Below are 26,752 nucleotides of genomic sequence, written 5' to 3'. Positions count from 1 at the left end.
TTAATTTAGGAGTATAATTATAATTGGAGTCCAATTTTTGTAGTTTTATTTTTTCATTTTTAACCCATAAAAATGTCATAAGTTTTATACTTTGCAACTCAAACCCAAGTAGGTTGGTGTATATATATATATATATATATATATATATATATATATATATATATATATATATATATATATATATATATATATATATATATATAAAATAAATTGGTACAATAAAATATGGTTGCGATAATGGTAACGTTACCATACAATTGCAATCAATAATTTTCATGTTTACTTCACCAACAGTTCTTGTTTTAAAACTCAACAGTTTTTATAATATTTTATTCTATAAAACAATAAGTCAATAGACTTTATAATATTTTATTCTATAAAAAATAAAAAGCGATATACAACAAAACGGTGTGAACACAAACTAATAAGTTTTATGCTTTTTTAAAGTTGGAAGCAGAGCAATCAGCACAGTAAAGTTCTAAAAACCAAAAAATAAAAAATAAAAAAATAATAAAAAAACATTTACTTATTTTGATGTAAAAACGCGAATTACTTTACATAACTCATAAAAATATATAATTTACTTACATTTAAAAGTAATTCGGTATTTTTTACATAAATTGTGTAACATGTAAAACTTAATTACTTAAGTTTTTTAAATGAGTAACTGTTACTTGAAAAAGTAATTTACTTTTACAAGTAAAAGTGATTTGCATTTTTACTTTTATTTGTAAATGTAACTTTTAATAGCAAGTCGTGTAGAATAATTTACTTTGAAAAGTAATTTTGGTTATAATTTTGTAAAAAATTTACATCGAAATGTAATTTACTTTTTATGTGAAAAATGTTATTTATGAAGTAAACTTACGTAAACATAATATTTAAAAAACATAACACTAACTTTACAAAGTAAAATAAAGCTACATTATAACAACAAATTACTTTTATGTGTAAAAGTAACTAATTAGCAAAAACAGCTTACATAAAAGTAATTTGAAAAAAATTCTTATTAACAATTACAAATAAAAGTAAATTTTTTCTTTGAAATTTTATACTTTACTTTGTAAGTAATTAAAATGTAAGTTAAGTTATTTAACTTTTTAAAAAAAGTCATTTCATGTTGATTTAACATAAATTTTGAGACAGGTAGCGTATTCAAATTCGTTGCCTGTTTGAGGACACTTCTGGTAATACTTCAGGTAATACTCTAATGCATGTGGGCAGTGTTTGTGGTGGAGCATCGGGAAAGGATTTTAATTCACGTATACAATAAAAGGTAGTTCTATTATAATTAGGGGCAAATAATTTCAACGTGCGGGTATACCAGTAGTGTAGAGACGGGCTCCCTGCCGCAAGAGTGCTACTAGGGGCTGCTAAATAATCATCAATTTTTTATTTCCTTTTCTTTTTGTTGAGCAGAAATAGGTTAGTGGCCATAATAAAACTCGGGCGGGGGAAGGGGAAGAGCATAATTTCAAAACTATGGGTAATTCATGCGCGTGTAAACCTTGGCACTGTTTATTAGAGCGCGTTTTTTCTTCAGTTTTTTTTCTTTGAATTTGCCTTTTCAATCAAGTATTTTGTTATGGTAATATGACGCAATATAACATTTTGGTAAGGACATCGATTGCTAAAACAGTTTTCAAAAAATTTCAAGTCATTTAAACTATCTGATATAATTTATGATTAAAGGAGCGTTTATCAAGTGTAATCTTTTATTGGGTTTTATCATATATAATCTATTTGAAAAAAGATGGTAAAGAAAGCTGTTCAATCTTCTACTATAGATTGTGGGCACCCTAATAACCTCCTTTTTGTTGCGTTGGTGTCCAATCCGCACAAGGATGATTAGGAAAATAAAACCTTATTCAATTAAAATAGTGCTTTAAAATAAACTTGTAATTTTTTTTTTTAAACGATTGTTTGATTTTACAAGTTGTTTGTCGGCTATCAGTTGTCCCGGAATCTTGCGATTGATTTTTCACTAACTTCCAAACTAGGTAAAGCTCTGAAACTTACAGCGCATATGTAAATTTAACAAACGTACGTCTTGAAATTGTTTTTAGAGCCTCTTGAGAACTCCACTTTTTTTTTTTTTTTTTTGATTTTACTTGATCTTTCAGACTTTTCTTTGATTTTACTTTATCTTGGCAGCATTTGTGTAGTCCCAATGAACATGCGTGTTAAATTTGTTTCCTTGGCAAAGGGTTCGTACCCTTACCCAGCTCGTACCCTTTTTTTTTCTAATACTTTGATTTTCTTCAAAGTTAGGGTTTATAACTTTTTAGAAAGATTTTTTGCAAAAAAGCTTGAAAAGTTTGAAAAAATTTTATTTGCATTTAAATAACTTTTTCAAAGCTTTTTTTTTAAAAATTAATATTAAAATAAATACATCAGAAATTTTTTTTATGATTTAATTGTTTTAGTATTAGTTTTTTTGTCGGAAAAAATTAGGTTAGTGGCCCTGATAAACGTTTACCGTAAAGGAGCCGGGCGTATTTGTAGCTACGCTGCTGCGTTTCGCTTCTCTTATTCAGCGTGGTCGTTGTCAGGGCCGTCCCGAGCAGGTCACTCATGGGGGGAGGGGTGACGTATGTGCTTTCTTGCCAACTAGAGACACAAAAACAAAAAAAAAGGTCCTCAATATTTGACATTTGCCAACTATACTTCAAAACTTGCCAACTGAAATGCTAAATGTACAAATGGCGAACTCAAATGCATATATAACAGCTTGGGGGAGGGGATAGCCCCTACACCCCCCGTTTGGGATGGCCCTGGTGGTAACAACCACTCTAACATAAATGAAAAATTAATATTTTTTGTTCATTTATTAATAGCTACTAATGTCTGGAATGAACTAATTTCAATTAGTCTATTCCAGTCAACAATTATTCCAATTAGTCATTTTCAGGAATAACTTTAATTTTGGTTAGATTGGTTTTTAACAAATACCACGCTGAATAAAAGAAGCCAAAATACAAAACTTAGAACAAAATTGCAAAATGCAGAGCCATTTGTAAAGCAAGAACAATTAACCAGACAGTCTCAAAAAAACTTTTAAATAACTGATTTAAATAACATCAAGATTAGTTAAAAAAAAAAATTAAACTCAAAAAATAAAAGTAATGAACTTAAAAAAAATGTATAACTTTTCATAAACACAACAGCCGCTTATTTTAATTTATTTAATATAGCAAATTTAGTAGGGTGTTTCAAAAAAGCACAATTTAAAATTATATGGTCGATTGTGAAGAAAAGTATCTTGATATTATTTCATCATATAGATGAAATAATATCTTGTTTTTTTTTTTTTCAGTAAATTTTTGTTACTTTTACTTTAAATTTTAAAAAATTTAAAGTAAAAAAGTTACAAAAGTGTAAATCCCAAAATTTAAACAACCAGATTACTATCACATATTTAAAATGAGGCCCGCAGCAAGCTTTTTGGTGATTGATAATTTAACTTTATGTAACGACATGGAGCAAACTCCAAACATTTATGTATTCATATTTATGTAAAGTTTTTCAAAAGTATTGTGATAATCGGAGTCTGTTAACCATAAATCCCTAAAATCTTTACCTCCCTTTCATGCCATTTGCGCGAGAGCGACGATTTATAACATTTATATATACATTTTTTTTAACATTTTAAACTAAATTTAAGTTCATTAACAAATCTTTAATGTCATGCAACAATCTCTTAGTGTTCAAAAATTAAGACCATATAAATTTTGAGCAACCTCCCCAATTATTTAGGAGATTTAAAATATTATCTTTAATTAAGTTATAAGTTCGTCTGAGAATCAAATCTTGTTTCTCATTCAAAAGTTTGGAAGGAAAGTTAAACTCTTTTTTCGTGAATAAGCAATCAAATCACACAGACTTCATCGTTAAAATTTGTCAAAAATAACAAAGAAAATTAAGTTTTTATAGGTGACTATAGTCTACAAGGATCATTTGCATTTTTCAAACAATATTATCAAATTAATTTTTTTTTTTTAATTTAATTTCGTCGTTGATTATCGTTTTTTTTAATTACATAAAGACATTCTTTAATGCAGTGGTTGATTTTTAATTTTTATAATTTTTTATTTTTCTAAATTTGTCGTTACAAATTATTACTTTCCATTTGTAAAAAGAAGTCAAAAATAATCTTATTGTCAAGCCCCTAAATATCCGTACATAATAAAGTCAATTAAAATTTGATAATCATGTGTTTTTCTGAAGTTTGAGTGTAATAAGCTTAATTTTGCTGACAATTATAGTTTTGTATTTTTTGGGAATATATCTAAAAAATTTATATATATGTATCTGAAATGCCAAATTCTCCTGTTTTTGTATGTTATTTTAGAAAAAGGTGAACTTTTTTCTAAAATAACATACTAAAACAAAAGAAATATTTCAGAAGATAATAACTTACAAAACAGAAAACAGAAGATAATAATTCTATTTTTTTAACATATAAATAAAAAAATACTATCCATGAAAACATAAATTGAAGAAAATACAAGATTTGATTTTAAATTGATTTAAATACTAGTATTTAAGTACTATAAATACTAGTATTAGTATTATACCACGTGAAAAGAAATGTAAAAAGGTTTCATAATTTGAAAATGTGGTGATTCCTATTATCACCAAACGGATTAGAATTACTTAATCAACAACATCTTTAACTAGTAGTATTATTAATAGTTACGTTCAAATGAGGTCTTTTATAATGTGTTGTTAAAAACCATATTAAACTCATTTAAAAACTTTATGGTAACCAATAATATAATGATGTTTACTTGCGTAAATTTTGAGAATTAAGTATGTTTTATTTTCTTTTGGTAAATAAAACAAACTTAAGTGCCAAACTTAAGTATGTTCTTGTTTATATCACATTAGAATGTTAAGGAAAATATTGAAACAACCACTTTATTCGGTTTGGGTGTAAACTTTATATAATCATAACCTTTGAATTTTAAAACCTGTCGACTTCAATTTAGTGTAAGAAAATAAACAATAAAAGTTACTAATTTGTTGCTCTAACATTTTGGGTAGGGATGGTAAATGTTTTAGGGTTTTTTTTTTTCCCAGGCTCCCATCCCATATTTCTTAACCTACGTATAAATCATTGCTTAGCTACTGTTCGTGTTATATATATGTTACACAGTGGCGTAGCAAAATATTTTTGGACAGTAGGCATACTGGTCCAGCTGCCCAATTTCTGTTTCTTTGGAACAATAACTTTTACTAAAAAAAAATCACAAAAAAATCTTTAAACAGATCTTGAGGCTCCTTAACCTCGTGGCTCTGGGTCTAGTTGCTTGAGGAACAGTAAATCTTGCTGTAGTTAGGCCACTGATACTACAAGCAGATAAAGATACTTACATAAATAGTTCTAAATTTTCACGCCCGTAAAATACCGTAGTTCTTAAAACCTATGCCGGATTAAGACTTGCAATTTCGGAGCTAAACTTAAATCTGCAGGACATGGGGTTGTAGCCCCCATAATCCAAGACTGGTGTAAACTCTTCCTCCTTAGTTTTTCAACAATAAAAAATTTTACGCAAAAAACCTGTAAAAAGAACTAACAATTATGCCAACTATGCTTTTTAAATATCAACATTGTGTTTGTTTATAGCACAAAGAATTTGTTTATAGCACAAATATCAATTTTGTTTTTATTTATAGCACAAAGGGAACCTTTCTCAGTCTCCCATGGGTATATGCGCCTTCTCACTGCCATGTTTCAGCTTTGTCTGAATTCTAAACTTATTTTTTTTGCATTACTGTTGTACAAGATCCTGTCAAAGTTATTGTAGAGAATAAGTAAATTTACTAATTTATTTTATATAAATTACTTTTAATTTACTTTATAAATTATATAAAATGTAAGCTTATGTAATTTAAATTTTATTTTATATAATTTATTTTTAATAAAGATTTGTTATTACTTTTAAAATAAAAATCCCTACCTAAAAAATAATAATTTATTTGTAAATTTAATTTACATTTGCTAGCATATTACTTTAATTCATTTTCATATGCAAGTTTTTTTTTAATATAATTTATTTTAATTAGTTTCTTTTATAGGTAAATGTAAATTACAGTTTGAGGAACTTTTATATTATGTAATTTTCAAAAGTAATTAACTTTTAAATGTAAAAGTAAAGAGCTTTTTCATCTGACTTTACATGTAAAAGTAAATTACTTTTTGATGTAATTTTCTTTTACATAACTTACTTTTGAAAGTAAAAAAACTTACATTATAAAGTACAAGTGGTTTCAAAAAAATTAATTACTTATACGGAAATGTAAATTTACATTAAACGTTTAAAACTACATTTGTAATTTACTTTTTGATAAAAATTAACTCGTGGAAGTAAAAAAAAAGTAAGTAAAGAGCCTTTCCTACCTGATAGTATTGAAAATAAAAAAATAAAAAAACACACATACCTCAACAAAGATGTAAACAATACACAAATAAAATGCAATACCAATAGCAAGTATTAAATCAAACAAAGCTGGCTTTACACTAGAAACAAAACAACTTATTTTAAATTTAACAAGTATGAAATTTTCAATATAAAATTGAGGTAGAGTGGAACTAAACACTATATAGAGCAAAACCGCCCCCAAACTATTGTTCAAAACATTATTGTAATTGAATCAAAAAAGTATAATGATCTAGACTACCAACTTAAAAATTGCGAAGATGTAGAAAGAAAGAAAAAATAATAAAAATTAGTAAAATAAAAATAAACTATTAGAAACATTTATATTCTATAACTTAATAATATTAATATGGCCTAATATTATTGTTATTAATGTTACTAATATGACCTACTTAAATAACACGGCCTGATTTGTTGCATTTTTCTTTAAAAAATTAAGAGACCAGTTTTTTTACGGCGTTTAAAAGTGTTTCCACTCTAAATTATTTTATTAAAATGGTTAAATAATAGTTAGATTTTCTTTGAGCACTTACATTAATTTGTGCTGGATTTTTCGCTAACAGATTGCCCGCTTCAGTTTATTCTAATAATACAGAATACTGAAATAGGCTTTCAGATAGCTATTTTTCACATGATACTTAAAATAAGCTTACCTGTTGCTAAGGCTGTCTAAAACTTTTCGTTAAAAATAAAATCAAAGGTTTGTATTTATTATAATTGAAATTAAAAGGAACGAAGAGATATCTTTTTATTAGGAATATTTTTTGGGTAGTTGTCTTTTTTTAAATTCTTCTAACTGATCTTTCCTTACTGAATATCTATTTTCTTTTACTATATTTGATTCCCCACTTTTTGTAATTTTCACTAGTAGAATCAACACTGCTATAATAAATCTTTAAAACTTGTTCTGCAAAACTTTCAAATGAAAAAAAAAAATGTTTTATTAGATTAAGAAAAATATCATCTAGAATACTAAAAAGATGACAAATAAAATCAGACAAAGTTTGACCCAGATAAATACTATATACTTGGATATATAGGTTCTCCTTTGTATAAAATTTTCAAGTATTTATTATTAACAATTTTTTTTTTGATTTCAAATTTACCATCCAAATCCTTATTTTAATTTTTTGTCAATGTAATTTGCTATAGTGTCAGCAACTTCTATGCTATCTTTAGAAAGTTGATGCCATGCATTACGAATCTCCTTCAAACAATGGACTTCTTGACTAGAAATATGGCCCGAAAACTGCCAGTTGACATCATATTCCTGGATTTTGCCTAACCATTTGACAAAGTGCCACATCAGCAAATGCTTTATAAACTAAAAATGTATGGAATTGAACGGAATCTTCTCAATTGGATAAAAGTTCTTTTACTCAACAGGTCTCAACAAGTTATCTTTAGTGACACCGAATCGAATTGGTTATCTGTGACAAGTGGAGTTATGCAAGGATCAGTCTTGGGACCAATTTTATTTGTCATTTTCATCAACGATCCGCCAGATGTAATAAGCAAAGAAAACATTTGTAAGATCTACGCGGTCGACACTAAAATTCTGAGCATTGTCAACTCACTTGATGCTCAACTTCAACTCCAATTAGATATTGACCAAATTGTTTATTGGACCAAGTCTTGGCTCATGGAGCTAAATGCGCAGAAATGTAAGGCCATGCACTTTGGCCAAAAAAATTTAACTCACTTTGAGTACTTAATGGAGGAATCAGGCCCTTGTTCAAAAACAACTCGATTTACAAATTACTAATGATCTAAAAGTAGAAACCCAATCCATTATTACTTCATGTAAAACAAAACAAATGCTAGGCATCCTAAAACACACTTTCCAATCTTGTGATGTTTCCTTATGGAAACAACTTTACTCCATCTACGTCTGTCCATTACTTGAGTTTGCAGTTCCAGCTTGGAACTCACATTTGGTGAACAAATTATTAGGCTAATACATCGCAGAGCCACAAAGATACCAGACAAACTGACTACAAGTCCAGAAGTTTACAACTTGGACTAACTTCTCTAGTCGACTGTCGTAAACAAGGCGACCTCATTCAAAAATATAAGATTAATAATAATATTGACATAGTGAAAACTGGCACTTTTTTCTTATCACAATTTCACCATGAGCAAATCGCAGAGAGAGACTTCACCATAAAAAATATAGCAACAATTTAGCTTGTTTTAACTTTTTTAACAACTGTACAGTCTTCTTCAAGCAAATCATTTATAAGAGATAGAGTTGCTTTATTTGCGACTTCTCTATAAAGTATGGGTTTGTTATCCTCTTTCACAGAAGCATTGTTGAGTTGATTGGATGTATTGAGTTTCTACTTTGAATTAAGTGTGATAAATAACTTGATAATACAATAATAATTCTGCTGCATTATTTCTTTCAGTAAAATAGCTCAATATTGCAGCTGAAGTTGTTTGATCAAATATTACCGATGTAAGGTTGACAACTTGTTTGTTGTTTCCAAGATAAGTTACCTGATACTTATTTTTTCTTGATTTTTTTTAACTCCAGTTTAGTAATTGATCTTTTTCATAAACTTTATGAAATATATTCCATGCAATGTAATAAGCAATTTGGTCTTTAAGTAACTTCAATTTAGTCTCTGAAAAAATCAAATGAAAAAGCAGGAAATATATATATATTTTTCATCCAACAAGTTGTTTTTTAGATTTTTTATAAATGGAGTATATCAAATAATAAGAAAGATTATATTATTCCTTTATAAACTGGACAATAAATAACTAGTTATTTATCTCCAGTATATGCTTTATAGAGCTATGAAAATGCATCAACATTAATAGAATGGCTATCAGTAACAACAGGTCTTATAACCATAAACCTTTTATGCAAACTTCATGTGAGGATTTCACAACGTAAGAATAAATTTGAAACCATACAATCATAAAAACAAAAACAACTACTTTTTGAAGATTACTTTCTTAATCTTCATCGAATTATTTGCCACTTTTATATAGGGTTACTTTTTGCAAATATGTTTTACCCACAAGAAACATCCAATCACTTGATACACAATTTATGTCAATAATTTTTCTAAAAACTCTGGTTTGTTAATTTGTAATTTTCACCACTGTGAAACCATTTAGGTAAAGAAATAAGAAAGCCTTCATATGATAATGAATATAAAATTTTATGAAAGCTATTGACTCAGAAACATAATCTGTTGCATTTTAAATCCTTCAGTTTTGAAACATATAATTTAATAATAGAGTATATACTCTATTATCATAATAGTATTATAAAATAATATTGCAAATAACATTCAGTTTTGAAACATATAATTTAATAATAGAGTATACACTCTATTATCATAATAGTATTATAAAATAATATTGCAAATAACATAAATAATATAATATTTACACTGCTAAACATTGTTTTGGAGTAAATGTGTTTAATAAAAATCTATTTTTTAATTCCTAATAATTGCAATTAAAATAAATATAAAGCTACAAAATTTCCCAATGATTTCCAATAGAGATTTGTGGGTAGCTTCAGCAACATGTAAGATTATATTTAGTAGCATGTTGATATAGCTATCTAAAAGCCTATTTCAGTATTCTGTGTTATTGGAACAAACAATCAGCAGGCAATCAGTTAGCGAAAAATCCAGCAAAACATAACATAATTACTCAAAAAATATCTAACTATATTTAAACCAATTTATTAAAATAAGAATTAAAATAAGAAAGAAACACTTACAGTAAAAAAATACGACTTATAACCCTAACAAGAACTCAATCGTTTAAATAGCCGTAAAAAAACTGGCCTTTTAAATTTTTACAGAAAATGCAACAAATCAGATTGTGTAATTTAAGTAGACCATGTTAGTAACAACTCAAATTATATAAACTAATTTAACTTTAATTAGATTAAATGATTTAATCTACAAGAGAAAATGTTTATTACTTTCAAAAAAAACTGGTTTTAAATCATTTTTCACATAAATAATTCTTATATACAAAAGTGAATTCTGGTGACATTCGCACTTTATTCTTTTACAGATATCTTTAAAATTTTTTTATAATTTATGTGATGTGAGTACAAACAATGTGAATGTAGATGTGAATATAAACAAAGTACAATATAAACTTTAATTAATTTTCTTTTAACGTACAAAATTTAAGTAAAAAAAAAGGAAAGATATTTCAACGCAGGAAAATCTAATGCTTATTAAACATTATTTACTATTTTCATAAATATAAAAGCAGCCTCGATTTTAATTAAATATTTAATTTTTTTTTTTTAATTTATAATTGATATTATATTAAACTTAAAATAATTGTTATAAAATTTCACAAACACATTTATTAAATGTTGTTAAAACAATATGTACAATAAGAATATAACCTAAAAATATGTACAATAAGAACATAACCTAAAAATAAATAAATCGTTTTAAAAATAAAGGTTTTGAGGGGAGCAAACTGAGATTATTGTATTACCTGTAGACACTCATTTTAGATTCAAAAACGTCATAAAAAACAAATTCTGGCTCTCTAAACAAAAATTGTAAAGTTTAAATTAAGAAAAAAAATGCCTCTATAATGATAATATTAACAATAATTTGGAAATATATTTATATAATAGTATTATAATAATAATTAATAAAAATATAAACAATTAAACTAAAAAAATAAATTTAAAAGATTTTATTAAATTGAAATAAGATTACTTTTTGTCAGCCTTTGTAACTATTCGTTTAACTTCATGTAGATACTGTATTAAAATCTGCAATACAAAATTTAAATAAAGATGAAAAGCTAACAATATTTTACTAATATAACTTAAATTTATAATAGTGTAGCGGTAGATCGCTTTATAAATATAAAGTACAAGTTCAAAGCCCACCATTTCCTTGGTAGGACAACCCTCAACTTGTTTCTCCTTGTTTGCTTTGTTGCCAAGGTTCATGATTTATAGTTACAGGGTTGAGAAGGCAGTAATAAAACAACCTGTTATGATACTTAAAAACAAGCAAGATGCTAGAAAGAAGATGGTAGAAATGCAAGATGCTAGAAAGAAGATGCTACAAAGCAAGAAAGCATCTTTTCAAGTTTCAGTGGATGTCATAAACAAAATAAAAGTTATAATTTAAGAGATGAACACAAAGAAATCATTCAGTTATTTTTTCAATAAAGCTGTGAATAATTATCAGCAGCAACAAAAGAAGAACTCATACTTTTTCATTCATATTTTAAATAGTCTTCTCATTGAACATGATATATCTGAACGGTTTAATAGTATTCTCATTGGATATGAAATCTCTGAACCAGGTTCTTTCAGACCAACTGCCCAGAGTTCTATTACTGAAAACAAAGTTCTATACTTGAGCAACCTAAAGTTCTGAAAACATATTAGTATCTGCTCACTTTAACAGTTTTCAAACTTAAGAGATTCTTTGAACTCTTCAATGTGACATAGTGTCAGCTGTGGAAGCCACCTAACCAGCATCTAAGAACTTCTCAAATAAAAGAAACTTAAAAGATAAAGTAGTTCTACAACATTTAACAGACTCTACTGAAGCTATTAAACAGTAAAAAAGACTCAATTAAAAATCTATTTAGAGAATAAATACTTGAGGCACGAAAAGTTTTTTAGCAAAAATAAAAAAATATAAATTTAATTTTTAACAACTTCTTCATTAACTAATGATAATATTTGAAAAAATATATATTTGTACCTCTTCCATTGCAGAAAGTAATCGATTCTCTTTATTTATAAGCTGTTGGGAGCGAGGCTGAGATGAAAGATGATTCATCCAAGAGTTGATGTGATCTAAGTCTAAAGCCTATAAAAGTTATTTCATAAATATATTGACATTATTTATCCTCCTATTTATTATTCATATTCATTACTTTAAATTTATAAAAATTAAAATAATAGGAAACATAATGAAAATAAAAGGATAAAAAATAATAAGTATCTGTACATCTGCTAACTTTTTATTATGTCAAAACAAAAAAATAAATGGAAATAATAAATTAATAATAAAATAGAACATAATAAATGGAATAACAAAATTCTATAATATCCCCACTTTTAGCACTGTGTATAAATATTTTTTCAAATGCCAATATTGCTATGTTTGTGTGGTTTGAATAGGTTTCCATAATGTCCTGAGTTGAACTCCATAATGAGTTGAACTACCATAATGAACTGAGTTAAACAAGTTTCCATGTTTCTGAGTTAACACCCCTACCAATATCATCACAGTCGGGTGAAAGAGAGGGAGAGATGAATAAATAAATAATTAAGCCCCCTTAACTGTAGTGGCCTTTATTTGTAGTGTTGGGGAGGGGGAAGGGAGGGTGACACACACACACACATATATGTATGTATGTATGTATGTATGTATGTATGTATGTATGTATGTATGTATGTATGTATTTATGTATGTATGTTGTATGTATGTATGTATGTATGTATGTATGTATGTATGTATGTATGTATGTATGTATGTATGTATGTATGTATGTATTTATGTAGGTACAGTAGCATGCAAAAATAACCAGACAAGAGCATAACTTGAGATAACTTTTGAATGAAAAGTCCAATTTCTTTCAAATTTTCACTGAAATGTCAAAAAATTTATTACAAATCTAAAAACAAATGAATTTTTTCTAAATCTAAGTAATCTAATCCTAAAAGTTCGTGCTACTGTATGTATGTATGTGTATGTATATATATATAACATAAAATAATATAACATTTACTTGCATTAACTTAAAATAATAATACTTTTTTCCAGATTAAAAAAAAAACTCCCCCACCAGTGCAAATAAAAATTTAAAAATGTAAAAAATTCAAGTTTTTGCATTTATAGTAGGGGCAGGGTCACTTAACAAAATTTCAAAAATACCATGAGAGTTATTGTTGCAGCTTGATCTATCTACTTTTATATTATGTTTTGTTTTTTGGTAAAAATGATGGGAAGAGTTGATCTTAACCATTAAATTTTTTTAGGCTTTTTAATTTTTTTTTATGTGCTTTAAATATAAAACATTTTTGTAATTGTTTTTGTAATTTTTTATTTAAAGAAAGACTATTTTATGTTTTTTATCCAAGATATTATTATCAGTGGTTTTAAATTTTAAACAATGATAAGCTGCAACCATTAGGCTTGCTTCTCCACATTCTTTTGTTCCTAAACGTTTCAATGGGTTGTTGAGAGTGAAAGGAGGGGGGAGGAGGAGAGGGGGAGCAGCCAAAAAAGAATTTTGTGAAATTTTTTTAATTTTTTTGTAAATAAAAAAAATGTCAACAAGCAATTGTTAAAACAAAATATCTCATTCTGAAGTTTTTCATGTTGGAAAAAGAATTGAAATTATATATAACACATTACACATAATACATAACCAATAACACTTGCTGATAAAGAAAACTGTTTAACAGAGGTTATACTATGTGTTAATTTTCCAAATATTTCTACAACTAGTATAGCTTCATGTCTATTTTTTTACGGCTTAATGTATTGAAATAGGAGGTTTGTCTCAACTCAATCATCTTGAAAGATATAACACAAGTTTTAAAATGTAGACAAGAAGATGTAAATTTTCTCAATGATCAGAAAAGATTACATGTTCAAAAATGTTGCGCGAAAAATTTTGCAAAATAGAAAGTGAAGTAAGAAAAAAATTTAAAGGTTATATGAGTCCATTAGGAAACAAACAAAGGTTGGTTAGTAAAAAATTTGAGGAGACAATAAAATGTTTAGAATAGTGCTTATAATATTAATACCATTTTTCAATACCGGTATTTAGGTAATGAATAATTTCAATACTGATAATACCATTATTAAACTTTTTTTAAATTTGTCATAATATGACTAAAATCTCAAGTTAATAGCAAAAATTTCATTGATTCAACAAGCTTACTTATTTTATATCAAAATTACTGACTTTTTTCTTTTTCACTTTTTTTTCTTTTGTAAAATGAGCCCATAAAAAATATAGGAACGTTCAGAGTATCATCCTCAAGAGATGATCTAAATTTGTGACAATGTTGTCACTTGCTGAAAATCCACGCTCCAATTTGACACTTGTTAGCTTCAAAGTTTTCAAGTATTGGTAGGAATTTTGCAAATATATACCATGATTTCCTCCTTCTTCAAAAACTGCTCAATACATATAATTTTTGATGAATTATTTGAAACATTTAATCTTCCCTTTTTGTTACATTTCTTAATTTTCAAAATTGCAATGTCAAGCTTTTCTTTCAATGACAAGTTTACAGCGTTATCAACAGAATCACTATCAGAACAAATGCTGGTGGAAAGTATAGGATTATACGCTTTCTGATTGAGCCGACCTTTTAGTCGAGCAATGGTATTTATAATGGCTAATTTGCTATGGTGCTCAAAAGATAGCGCTGGATCCAAATTCTTGTAACGTTGATGGCCCTTGTGCAGAAAATGTTGCTTGCTAGAAAAAGATGCACGTTGCTCATTGAATTGTTGCATCAACATAACTTTCAACTTCACAGCTAAATCGGTTTCTCTAAAGTCATCTATCATGAAAATGTTGTATCAGCTGACAACAGTGTTGCATAATTTTGGCATAATGTTTCCACAGCCAGTTTTACTGGCGCAAGACATGAATTAACAGCTAATATTGCATCGAACTCATTATCAGTTACCTCAAATTTAGACTTAAGGTCAATCAGTGAGTTGCGAATACAATTATTCAATTTTACAAAACGTTCGAGCATTGTGTGCAAGCTACTCTAGAGAGTTTTGGAGCCAAGTATTAGTGGAAGGTCTTTACCAAACTTTTCTAATGTGTGTTTTTGAAGTGTTTGATCATTTTTTTGTCGGGGAATGGCGAAACAATTTTGCAACGATGCACATCTTTTTGATTAACGGCTGCAAATCATCAGTCAGTTCAATAGAGTCATTCTCTTCACTCATTACAATTTGAAACCCGCCAGAAAAGTCTTCATCATTATTGGTTTTGTTTGTGTCATCGTCAGTATTTCTATCCTTGTCACTTTCACTGCTATTGTTATTATTGCAGATTACTTTCAAGTTTTTTTTTGGCAGAAGTTGACGGTTTTTATGTATAAAACGTCTTGAGCACCTAGTTGAATGCCATGCCTAATCCACAACTATGTGCTATGTGTATATATCGCTATATATTATTTACTTATTTCCAGATTATAAAATATTTTAAGAAAATTTGTCACTGGTCTTATTGTTCTACATTACAGTGCAGAACATGCTTCTAATTCTAGTCAAGACCTCATGGAAACTTTTAGAAACAAAAGTAAACAGAGAAGCAAACTTAATGGTTGCAGCTTATCATTGTTTAAAAATTAAAAACAATGAAAAAAAATCTTGGATAAAAACCATAAAATAGTCTTTCCCTAAATAAATAATGCACAATTACAAAAATGTTTTATATTTAAAGTATATGTAACCCCCCCAACCTCTCAAATATGCACATGATTGCAAATGGTTAAGATCAACTTTTCCCATCATTTTTACCAAAAAACAAAACATAATCTAAAAGTAGATAGATCAAGTTACAAAAATAACTCTCATGGTATTTTTGAAATTTTGTTAAGTGACCCTGCCCCTACTATAAATTCAAAAACTTGAATTTTTTGCATTTTTAGACAGCTGGGACCAAATTTTCATCTGCACTGGTTGGGAAGTTTTTTTTTGATTTGGAAAAAAGTATTATTTTAAGTTAATACAAGTAAAAGTTCATCTTTTGCCACTATGTCATTTCAGAAAAAATGAAATGCGCTTTTTAGCCATACCCCTAATATATATATATATATATATATATATATATATATATATATATATATATATATATATATATATATATATATATATACAGTGGTGGCTCAAAAAATTAGAGCTATCATAAAATTTCCACATTTTTAAGGTTTAGGTGCCAAAATCATAGATTTTGGCATACATTGAATTTCTAAATCAATTGATTCATGAATATTTAGGTATTTTAGAAAAAAAACGGTGATAACTTTTATATGTTTTATTACAAAAAAAAAAATACACTTTAACATCTACATCAACAACAATATTTTGTATGACCACCTTTAGCTGCGATGACTGCTGCAACTCTCCTTGGCATGCTCTCTATCAAATTTAAGCACTGTTTTTGAATGTTTTCGTTATGGTGCCATACTTCAATTAATCTTTCAATTAATATTTGTTTATTGGTTACAAAAATTTTTGACTTTTCCCGCTTTAAAAGTTCCCTTGCCACTTATAACAGACCACACCATTATTTTGAGTGGGTGTTTTACTCTTTGCACCAAACAGTCCTCATTAAACTTCTCGCCTTCTCTTCTTCTCACAAAAATTGGTTTTATCCATCATGATCTCTAAAGTGGATTCATCTGATAAGCAAACCTTAAAAGTCAAAGTTATAAAAATTAAAAAACACCATTTTTTTAATAAGTAGCCAAAATATGTAAAAGAATTTAGTTTATAAGAATGAGTTTTTTCCAATATACCTTTTTCCAATCATCAACAGTAAAGTGTAAATGATTTTTTGCCCATTGTAGGCGCTTTTCTTTCATAGCTTCAGTGAGCTTGGGTCTGATTGCAGGTGTACAAGCTTTGAAGCCCTGTTCTGCTAATCTTCTACGAAGAGTCCCCAAAGAAATTGATATTCCTTGTTCATTAAGGATTTCTTTAAGGATTTTTTTTGATTTTCTTCTATTTTCTACCAATATATCTCTTATTTTTCTCTCTGTACGTGGGGTTGTCACTCGATGTCTGCCACAGTTTTTCCACTTTTCTGACAACAATGGTTCATTTTCCCCCATTTTTTTCTTAATTCTATTGACTGTTGCCCTAGAAACCCTTATATTCTTTGCTATTTGTCTATTAGAGCTATTTCCGCCAGCTCAGTTGAACTAATCTCCTGAATCTTGGACCAAATTTTGCACTGCCGTTTAAAAATTTACCTTATATGGAAATTTTAACACTGATCGAATCTTTTGCTTTACGTTTAAAAAAAGATAATAAAAATCTGATGCAGAAAAGATTTGACAAAACGTGAATAAAAATCTTATCAAAAATTTAAAAGTTAGATTATACAATAATTTAACAAAAGAACAAAGATTATCTTTAAGCAACTTGAAGAAAAAAATGAATGGTTTAGTAATTTATCCATTTGAAAAAGGAACAGGATTTGTACTAATAAATGAAGTGGACGCATTTTATAAATTAGAAGAGGAAATCAAACATTCAGCAACTATCAACTATGACCCTACTCAAACCCTTATGATAAAATTCCAGAAACTATTATGCAAATTATGAAAACAAAAAAAGTTAGTTAACAAGACTTATTTTCAAATGTACCCTTCTGAATGCATCCCTACACAATTATACGGAGTCATAAAAGCTCACAAACCAGAAAAGAATAATCCAATGCGGCTAGTCATTTCTACCATAGGTACCCCACCATATGGATCATCAGAGTATCTTGTAAAAATTATACAACCAACCTTAAGCAAAAACAAAACAAGATTATTAAACTCCTGGTTTTTCAACAAAGCAAAATCTTGATTAATTGATCCCAGTGAAATTCAAGTCTTATTTGATGTTGTGGCGTTATATCCCTCCATTCCAATTGACAGAGGAATTTCTGTAATTATTGATATTTTAAACAACAACATTAATAATCTTAAAAAAAAAACAAATTTACTCTTAATGATATAAATGAAATGATCGAACTCTGCCTCAACCAATGTTATCCTTTATACAAAAACAAAATAAGATCTATATCAAGTTCGGAACTAATAGGACTGTCCTTAATGGTCGTAGTTGCCAAAGCATTTTTGCAGTATTTGAAAACAGAAGCTCTTATTATTGCTGAGGTTGGTCATTTTTCGCTTAAGACATACAGAAGGTATGTAGATAATAGTCATGCAAGATTCGACTTAACACAAAATCATGAAATGTTTCTAGAGTTATTAAATAAACAAGATCCAGCAATAAAATATACTTCAGAAAAAGAAAACAATAAAAAAGAACTAAACCTCTTGGATATAACTGTAACCAACACTAATAACTCATATTCGGATTAATCCAAAAATAGTTATGGGTGTTTTTAAAGGTTTCGTATCTCGTGCCATTAAAATTTGTTCCATGAAGTATCATAATGATGAAACAGAGTTTTTAATAAACATGTTTGCAGAAAATGGACACGATAGAGCAGAGTTGTTAGTCTTTGGCTTTGCTATAAGGCCAAAAATTTAGGCCTTAGCCTTGATTTTTTTGGCCTTGGCCTTCAAAAAAAACTAAACATTTTCATATTATCTTCGTTGAATTCTGCGCACAACCTTTACCTATTTTTACAAAATATGGTTTTATTGTCACAGCACTTGCTACTTAAAGTTTTGTTAATAATTGGCCTTAACGTTAGGCGAAAATTGAAGTCTTTGGTCTTGAAAATGTTTGCGTAGGCCTTGGCTTTGAAACTCTTAATCTTGGCCTTGACCTTAAAGCTCTTGGTCTTGGCCTTGCTACTTTTGGCCTTGTTAACAACTCTGCGATAGATTAAAGCTTGAAACAACTGCCAAGAACTCTATTCAGAAAACAAACAACCTTTCTAAAATAAACTATAATAAAACAGAAACAAGTAAATATACAGTTAAGCTTCCATGGCTCCCAAGAATAGGTCCAAAACTTAGAAAACAACTTAAACCTTACAATGTCAGAATAATTTTTACTACACCACTTATGTTAAAAAACATCTTATGTAACAAGTCAAAATTAAATCCCAATAGCAATCCCAGTGTCTACAAACTCACATACTCTTGTGGTAGCATATACATTTGCGAAACAAAAAAGAAAATTTTAACGAGATGCATTGAACATCAAAAAAAGGTAAATGGGATGCATCTGGGGCAACCGAACATGGTAGAGAATGTAATGGTATGTTTGATTGGTCACATCCAAAAAATCAGAGTACAACGTAAAGTTAGAGAATCACTTGAAATTAACTACCTCAACATACCAGGAAATAAAATACTTCTTAACCGTAACAAAGGAGTTAAAATTTCTACAAACATTTAGAGTCCTCTGTTTAAAAAAATTATTCATAAAAACGGAATTAAATATTATTTGATAACTTTAAATTTACTTTGTTATGTAACCACGTATGGCTTTGACGTTTTTTATGTAATATTTATAACGGTTTTTTGTATTGTATTTTACATCTGATGGCGATCTGTGCAAAAATAGGTCAAAATATTATGAAGATATATATATATATATATATATATATATATATATATATATATATATATATATATATATATAACTATATATATATATATATATATATATATATATATATATATATATATATATATATATATATATATATATATATATAACTATATATATATATATATATATAACTATATATATATATATATATATATATATATATATATATATATATATATATATATATATATATATATATATATATATATATATAAAAATTCATCTACTTTAATACAAATATCAAGAATAATTACCATATTCCCTGAGAAGATCTCTAGCTTGTTAGAAAAAGACTAAAAAAGTATGAAAAAATTACAATATAAACAAATAGATTTAAATATAAATATAAAACTTTAGTAGTGAAATGTGTTTAATATTTAAAATGGAAAATGTTTTGTTCATTGTTTGAAGTACAAGAATGAGCAATATAACAATAATAATAATAGAACTAAATTAATATCTAAAATATATTTTGTACACATGCAAACAGACATAAGTAAACTTTTTATAAAGTAAACTGCTATACAAATAAATTGACATACAGTTTTGAACTCCATACCTCTCATTTACATAACAAGCATTTACAAAACTTTAACATGTACGCAGCCCACATACATATATGATTAAATCAATGTGCAAATTAACAAAATGTAATTTATTGTGGCATTTTGATGTAGCAGGTTTTTAAAAAAAACAAAAGTATAACAAAAACAAAGGTACTTAATGTACATACTATGCATGAAAACAGTAACAAAAAAAAAATTACTTTTCCTGATAAATTGTAGATATGTCTAGCTAGCCCTTCTGCTATAACTCTAATGTTCCTTTCCAATGCTACACTGTTTATTCTACAATTATGAAAAAACACATGTAAAAAATCATTTTACACAGTTTTTTTGCCAAAATCTATTATTTGCAACTGACAGCTTTCAACTACATGTTAATACCTGAACAAAATATATTTTTTTATAAGTTTAATCTTAAAAATCAATTCTGAATATCTTTTAGGTAGTTGAAAATTTCCTAGTTATAAAATGTTACAAGCTGACACATATTAAAAACTTTACCATTTGTAATATTATAATACAATTAAAATATAAAAGCTTTGTTTTTTTGTAATACCTAATAATAAAGGGTTTTTAAAAAAATAAATTTTTTTTGTTGGGGAGGGGGTACGGTAAGGGGTAAGGGCCTCCAACCAACTAGTTACAACACTAATATATATACAGATATACAGGTATCATTATCATTACCATTTGCAAATATCTCAAGTACTAGAAAATGGTACTGCAAGTACCATTTACAAGTACTTGATGTATTATACCTTGAAAAAGACTTGAGTTCTTTAAGTATACCTAAATATACCTGCATATAAATATTCCTAAATATATTCAAAGCATATACTGAAATGAAATCAAAAAATGCAAGTAACTGTATGCCATTCAAGAATATTAATACATTAATAATTAGAATAAAAATATTCTTTAATTAATAAATATTATTTATGCAGTTATACAATAGTTTTTACGACTAAGTATAAAAATGACTAAGTATAAAAATAAAAATATAAAATATAAAAATAAATATAAAAACGACTAAGTATAAAAATGATCAAAAGACAGAAAAAGTTCTGAAAACTCTAGAAAGCAACCAATGAAACTAGTTGGAATCAAAGGGAGTAAAACCTAATTTTAAGGTTATTCAAAATAATTCAACTTATGTTATTAAGTCTATTATAACACTATGTTTTCACAATTTTGTTTATTTATTGTGCTATTTTTAGTATTGCACTATAAATAATATATTTGAATAATTATTGAAGAGCTAATAAAATTTCAAATCTTTTAAAAAAGCATAAAATTTCTTAAACTTACTTTGTATCTAAAATGGAACCTCTTTGAGTTGTTTTATCATAATGTGAAAAAGTTCCAGCGGGTAAACGTCTCATTGAAAATCTTTCATGCTCCCAATCCAGCATATCTTCAGCAAGATTAACTTTTTTGTGCACAACATTAAAAGCAGAATCAGAATATAGATCACTCATTACCTTGCAAAAAAAACAACAAAAAAACAATGCAAGTATAAAGAGATGCTAATAATAAAATAGATTAATATGGACTGCCAATCAAGTTTTCATATACTTATCCTTAAAATTTAGAAAATCCATTAAAAACAATTTAATCTGTGATAAGAAAAAAAATATTAGTTTTAAAGATTTTTCGCTAAATAATTTGATTTTTCTACTGGTATTAAATTAATTGTATCAATTAAATATGTTAAGCAAATGTTATTAATTCCGGTTATTAATTAAAATGTTATTAATTTTCCGACTTACGCATTCAACGTGACAAGCCGTTTATTTTTTTTCTGAATACGTAAGAAACATAATTATTACTATTTTTTTTTTTTTTTTTTAATTTTTATTCAAAATTATTTTTTTCTTGTTGTTTTGTTTGCAAATTTTTATAAACTTCTCTATTTTTCATTTTTTTTTTTTCAATTTAATTTTTAGTCGATATATATATATATTTTTGTTTTCTTTATAAAATTTATATAACATAATAAATAAACATAATAAATATATATATATTTTTTCTTTCAGATTTTTTTTTTAATTGTAAATTTTATTTTACTGTTATTATTATCCTGTTATTATTTTCATATTTTACATTATTATTACTTATTCATTATTAATTTCATAAAATCGACACGACGTCATAACAATATTCATGATTAAGCAAGGTAAACTTAGCTGTTCGGAACTATCCGATATTATACGTGATCAAAACGAAACTATTCAAAGACTTATAAAAAGAATTGAATTATTAGAATCGAAAAAAGAAACCGGAAATAGTTCAGCTACATTTTGGTCAAATCTTTATCACAAAAATAAATCTGCAGAAAAAGCTATTGTTGTAAACTCAATTACCAAAACTATATTATCTGAACAGGAAGAAAAAAAAAAGCGTGAAAAGAACATTATCGTTTTTGGAATTCCAGAATCAAAAAAAATAAATGAACTTGAAAAAAACAACGACGACAAAAAAATAATTGACGAGATATTTGAGGAAATTGGTAAAGGCAATGAAAAACCTATTAAAATAATAAGATTAAAAAACAAAAAAGACTCAAAAACTCCTCCGCCCATTATTGCAGTACTTCCTGAAAGCAGCGAACGCAATAAAGTTTTACTTGCCGCTAGGGAATTACGCTAAAAGATAAAATATACAAACGTCTTCATTAATCTAGATATGACACTCGCCGAAAGGCAAATCGATTCTCAACTTAGAAAAGAAAGAAATAAGAAAAACCAAATTCTCCTTGAAAATGAACCAAACTCACCCTTTCGATGGTGCATTAGGCGCAACGAAGTCATCAAACTTAATTTCAGTAAACAAAAAATATAAAAAAACTATAAAAAATTGGATTAATTTTCAAACCATTAAAAAAATTACTGAAATTAAATCCGTCAAAGCTATAACATCGACTCCTTCCTAAATAAACGCCACGAGCTCAAACAAATTGTAAACAATCTGAAACCCGAAATTATTTTTTTAACAGAAACTCTGCTTTAAAATAAAAAAATTGAAGTTAATGATCTCGAGTTTGCTATTGAAAATTACTTACTACATACAAATCACAAGAATAGTTCTTGCCGAAGAGGTTTAGCAATATTTATACATAACAAACTAAAGTCATCCCTAATAAACCTAGATATATTTCCATCTGAATCGCTCAGTTGTGAAATTGCAACGAAAACTTCTAAGTTATTGTTAAGTTTATATTACAGATCACCAAATAGTAACCATGAAAACACTAACTGCATAAATCAACACATTGCCAAACTTTCAAACAAATATCCAAACATTCTTATTATAGGAGATTTTAACTACCCAGATATCATCTGGCAAAATCCAAAACAGCCTATTACAAATTCCTCTAAATCAATTAAATTTACTGAAAATATTCGCGATTCTTTTTTAACCCAACACATTTCAAATGCAACACACATCAGACAAAATCAAAATCCTTCTATAATTGACCTTTTATTTACTTCTGATGAAAACATGATCTCCTTTTTAACTCATCTAGCACCCATTGGCAAAAGTCATCATCAACTACTCTACTTTACTGTATCGATTGAATCTATTATAAATTTACCACAATACCATACAAAGCATTTATACACAAAAGGGAACTATGACAAAATTAATGAAGACCTTGCAAATATTAAACTCTGTCCAACATCCAACTCAGACCAACTATGGAGTATCTTTTTCAATAAACTTAAAACTACTATCAACAATAATATCCCAAAATCTAACTTTAATAATAAAAAACGCTCAAAGTGGATTGACTTTCAAATAATCAACGAACTTAAATTTAAACGAGAGAAATATCGTCAATATATATTGAACAGAAATGAAGAAACATATAATGAGTACCGCATTTCACGAAACAAAGCAAAAACTGCGTGCAGAAAAGCAATTATTGAATTTGAAAAAAAACTGGCGAGAGACATAGACCAAAATCCAAGAGCATTTTACTCGTATGTCAAATCAAAAGGAAAAAACAAAGAAGCATTCCCTGACATCCAATACAATAATATTGTTGCAACTACTGATCTAGATAAAGCTCATCTATTCAATATTTGTTTTGCTGATACTTTTTCAAACAAAAAAATAACAGCAACACCACCATTTAACCTAACATATAAAAATGTAAATTCACTAACAAACAATATTGATCTAAGTCCGGAAAATATCGAAACATACCTCAAAAGTCTAAACTCATCTAAATCACCAATGCTTTCAAATGTCTAAACATCTATCTACTATTTTTAACAAAGTACTTGAGAGTGGATCAATACCCCAAATATGGAAAGACGCAACAATTACACCCATATTCAAAAAAGGAGACAGATCAAAAGCACTTAATTATAGACCTATCAGTATAACTTGTACTTTAATAAAAATCTTTGAAAATTATAAAAAATCATATTATGACACACCTGATTAAAAATAACTTATTAAGTTCACACCAATATGGATTTCCTCCGGATCATTCTTGCTTAACTAACCTTTTAACTGTAATTAATTATTGGACGTCATCACTTGATAATAATATTCCCATCGACAACATTTATCTTGATTTTGAAAAAGCCTTTGACAAAGTGGATCAATACTATATTGGATTAAAAACTTTTTGAAAAACCGTAGACAAAGAGTTGTTGTTAATGGAAATTATTCAAACTGGGTACCCGCTAAAAGTGGAGTTCCCCAAGGCTCCGTCCTTTCAGCTTTACTTTTTATTATATATGTCAACGATATCCCTGAAGTAATCAAATCAAAAGCTGCTCTTTTTGCTGACGATACCAAAATCTTCCGTTCTATTGAAAATACTCAATCTGCGCAATCTGCGAATTACAAAATGACATCGACGCTCTTGTTACACGGTCTCAAAAATGGGGAATGAAATTTAACATTGATAAATGTTCTGTAATGCACTTAGAAAACAACAACAAATCCCATACTTATAATATGCATGATCCAGAAAAAAATATAAGAGTAAACATTAAAACCACAAATTGCGAACGAGATTTAGGTGTTCACATAGATTCGAACTTATTATTTTCCAAACACACAACTATTCAAGTCAACAAAGCCACACAAATAATAGGAATAATAAAAAGAACATTTACATCATATCCAGACTTATTATCCTTCAAAAAACTATTTTCAGCACTAGTCCGCCCTCACCTAGAATACTGTGGATCAATCTGTAACCCTGGACTTCTCAAAGACAAACGGCAACTAGAAAATGTGTTAAGAAGAGCTTCGAAACGAATCAATGGATTACAGGATCTACCGTATGAACAAAGATTGTTGGCATTAAATATGACAACTGTAAAATACAGGCTACTTCGTGCAGACCTAATCAACGTCTACAAATGGTGCAAAAACAACAATAGTGACAGAAGTCTTTTTGAAATAGATAGTAAATCTATTACTCGTGGTCATATATATAAACTAAAAAAACAATCTTCGCGATTAAATTTACGTATGAATTTTTTTTCTCTAAGAATAATAAATAAATGGAACTCTCTTCCTAATCACATTGTATCAGCGTTATCTTTAAAAACGTTTAAACTGCTTCTAGACAATCATCTAAAAAATGAATGGCTTCTCTATGACTAATCCACATTTTATTTTCTATTAGTTATACAAACTCTGTAATTGTCAAGTATTATATAATTAGGTTGACAGGCAGTTTATGCCTACACAATTTATTGTAAAACCTTAATTTAAAAAAAAAAAAAAAAAAATTCAAAAAAGCAGATTTACCACAGATTTCTTACTTTAACAAGTTAAGAATTAAGAAAAAAAAAAGTTTTAATAATTAATTGTTTTTTAATCACTATAACTCTAAAATGGCCAAAAAGGAAAGACCAAAATTTGGCTAAAAATTGTAAAAGACCAAAATTTGGCCAAAAATTGGGAAAGAAGAGAAGGCATGAAAGTAAGGTTGTCACCAGCATAATTAAAGTGATTATTAAACAGTTTGAAACCGATAATGATCATAAATTAATAACTACTTGCGTTTTAAAATTATATTTTGATTAAATTTTATATTTTATTCCCATATGAACAGCAGAAGTATGAAAAATATGCAACTCAATAAATTAAAAAACAAATTTTGCACCAGTGATGCAATTCATTTGTCTGTTAAAGACACTTTTTACAAAAGATAAGCTGGTCAATTTTAAAAGTTTTTGGTTCTGATAAAAAAACACAACTAAAAACCAGTTTAATTTGCTAAGTTCACGAAAAAATTTTTTTTTTTTGCTAGGTCCATGAAATAACTGTTGGTTGGCAATGCATATAAAATGTAAATGAAAAAAAAAACTAAAAAATTAAATTTGAAAAATTTTAACTAAAAATACAAGAAGATAATTACCTTTTTGAACTCCTAAAAAAAAAAAAAAAAAAAATT

At 27.4% G+C, this 26,752-nt stretch overlaps 1 protein-coding gene across 1 annotated transcript in view; it reads right to left on the bottom strand.

The window, feature by feature from the left end:
- Window positions 1–360: 360 nt before the first annotated feature.
- Window positions 361–26,752, bottom strand: part of LOC100212875 (BOS complex subunit ncln) — a 62,689-nt gene continuing 36,297 nt past the window's right edge. The window contains exons 10-18 of the mRNA XM_065815537.1: window positions 26,717–26,728; window positions 21,634–21,806; window positions 20,526–20,607; window positions 20,014–20,052; window positions 12,170–12,277; window positions 11,162–11,217; window positions 10,932–10,985; window positions 6,445–6,523; window positions 361–478 (exon numbers count right to left, since the gene is read on the bottom strand). Coding sequence (XP_065671609.1) covers window positions 422–478; window positions 6,445–6,523; window positions 10,932–10,985; window positions 11,162–11,217; window positions 12,170–12,277; window positions 20,014–20,052; window positions 20,526–20,607; window positions 21,634–21,806; window positions 26,717–26,728 — 660 coding nt within the window. The 3' untranslated portion in view covers window positions 361–421. The remainder of the gene's footprint in view (window positions 479–6,444; window positions 6,524–10,931; window positions 10,986–11,161; window positions 11,218–12,169; window positions 12,278–20,013; window positions 20,053–20,525; window positions 20,608–21,633; window positions 21,807–26,716; window positions 26,729–26,752) is intronic.

This window comes from Hydra vulgaris, chromosome 13 (assembly GCF_038396675.1).
Source record: "Hydra vulgaris chromosome 13, alternate assembly HydraT2T_AEP".
In the NCBI taxonomy this organism is placed as follows: domain Eukaryota; kingdom Metazoa; phylum Cnidaria; class Hydrozoa; order Anthoathecata; family Hydridae; genus Hydra; species Hydra vulgaris.
This window is presented reverse-complemented; position numbering and strand designations above follow the sequence as displayed.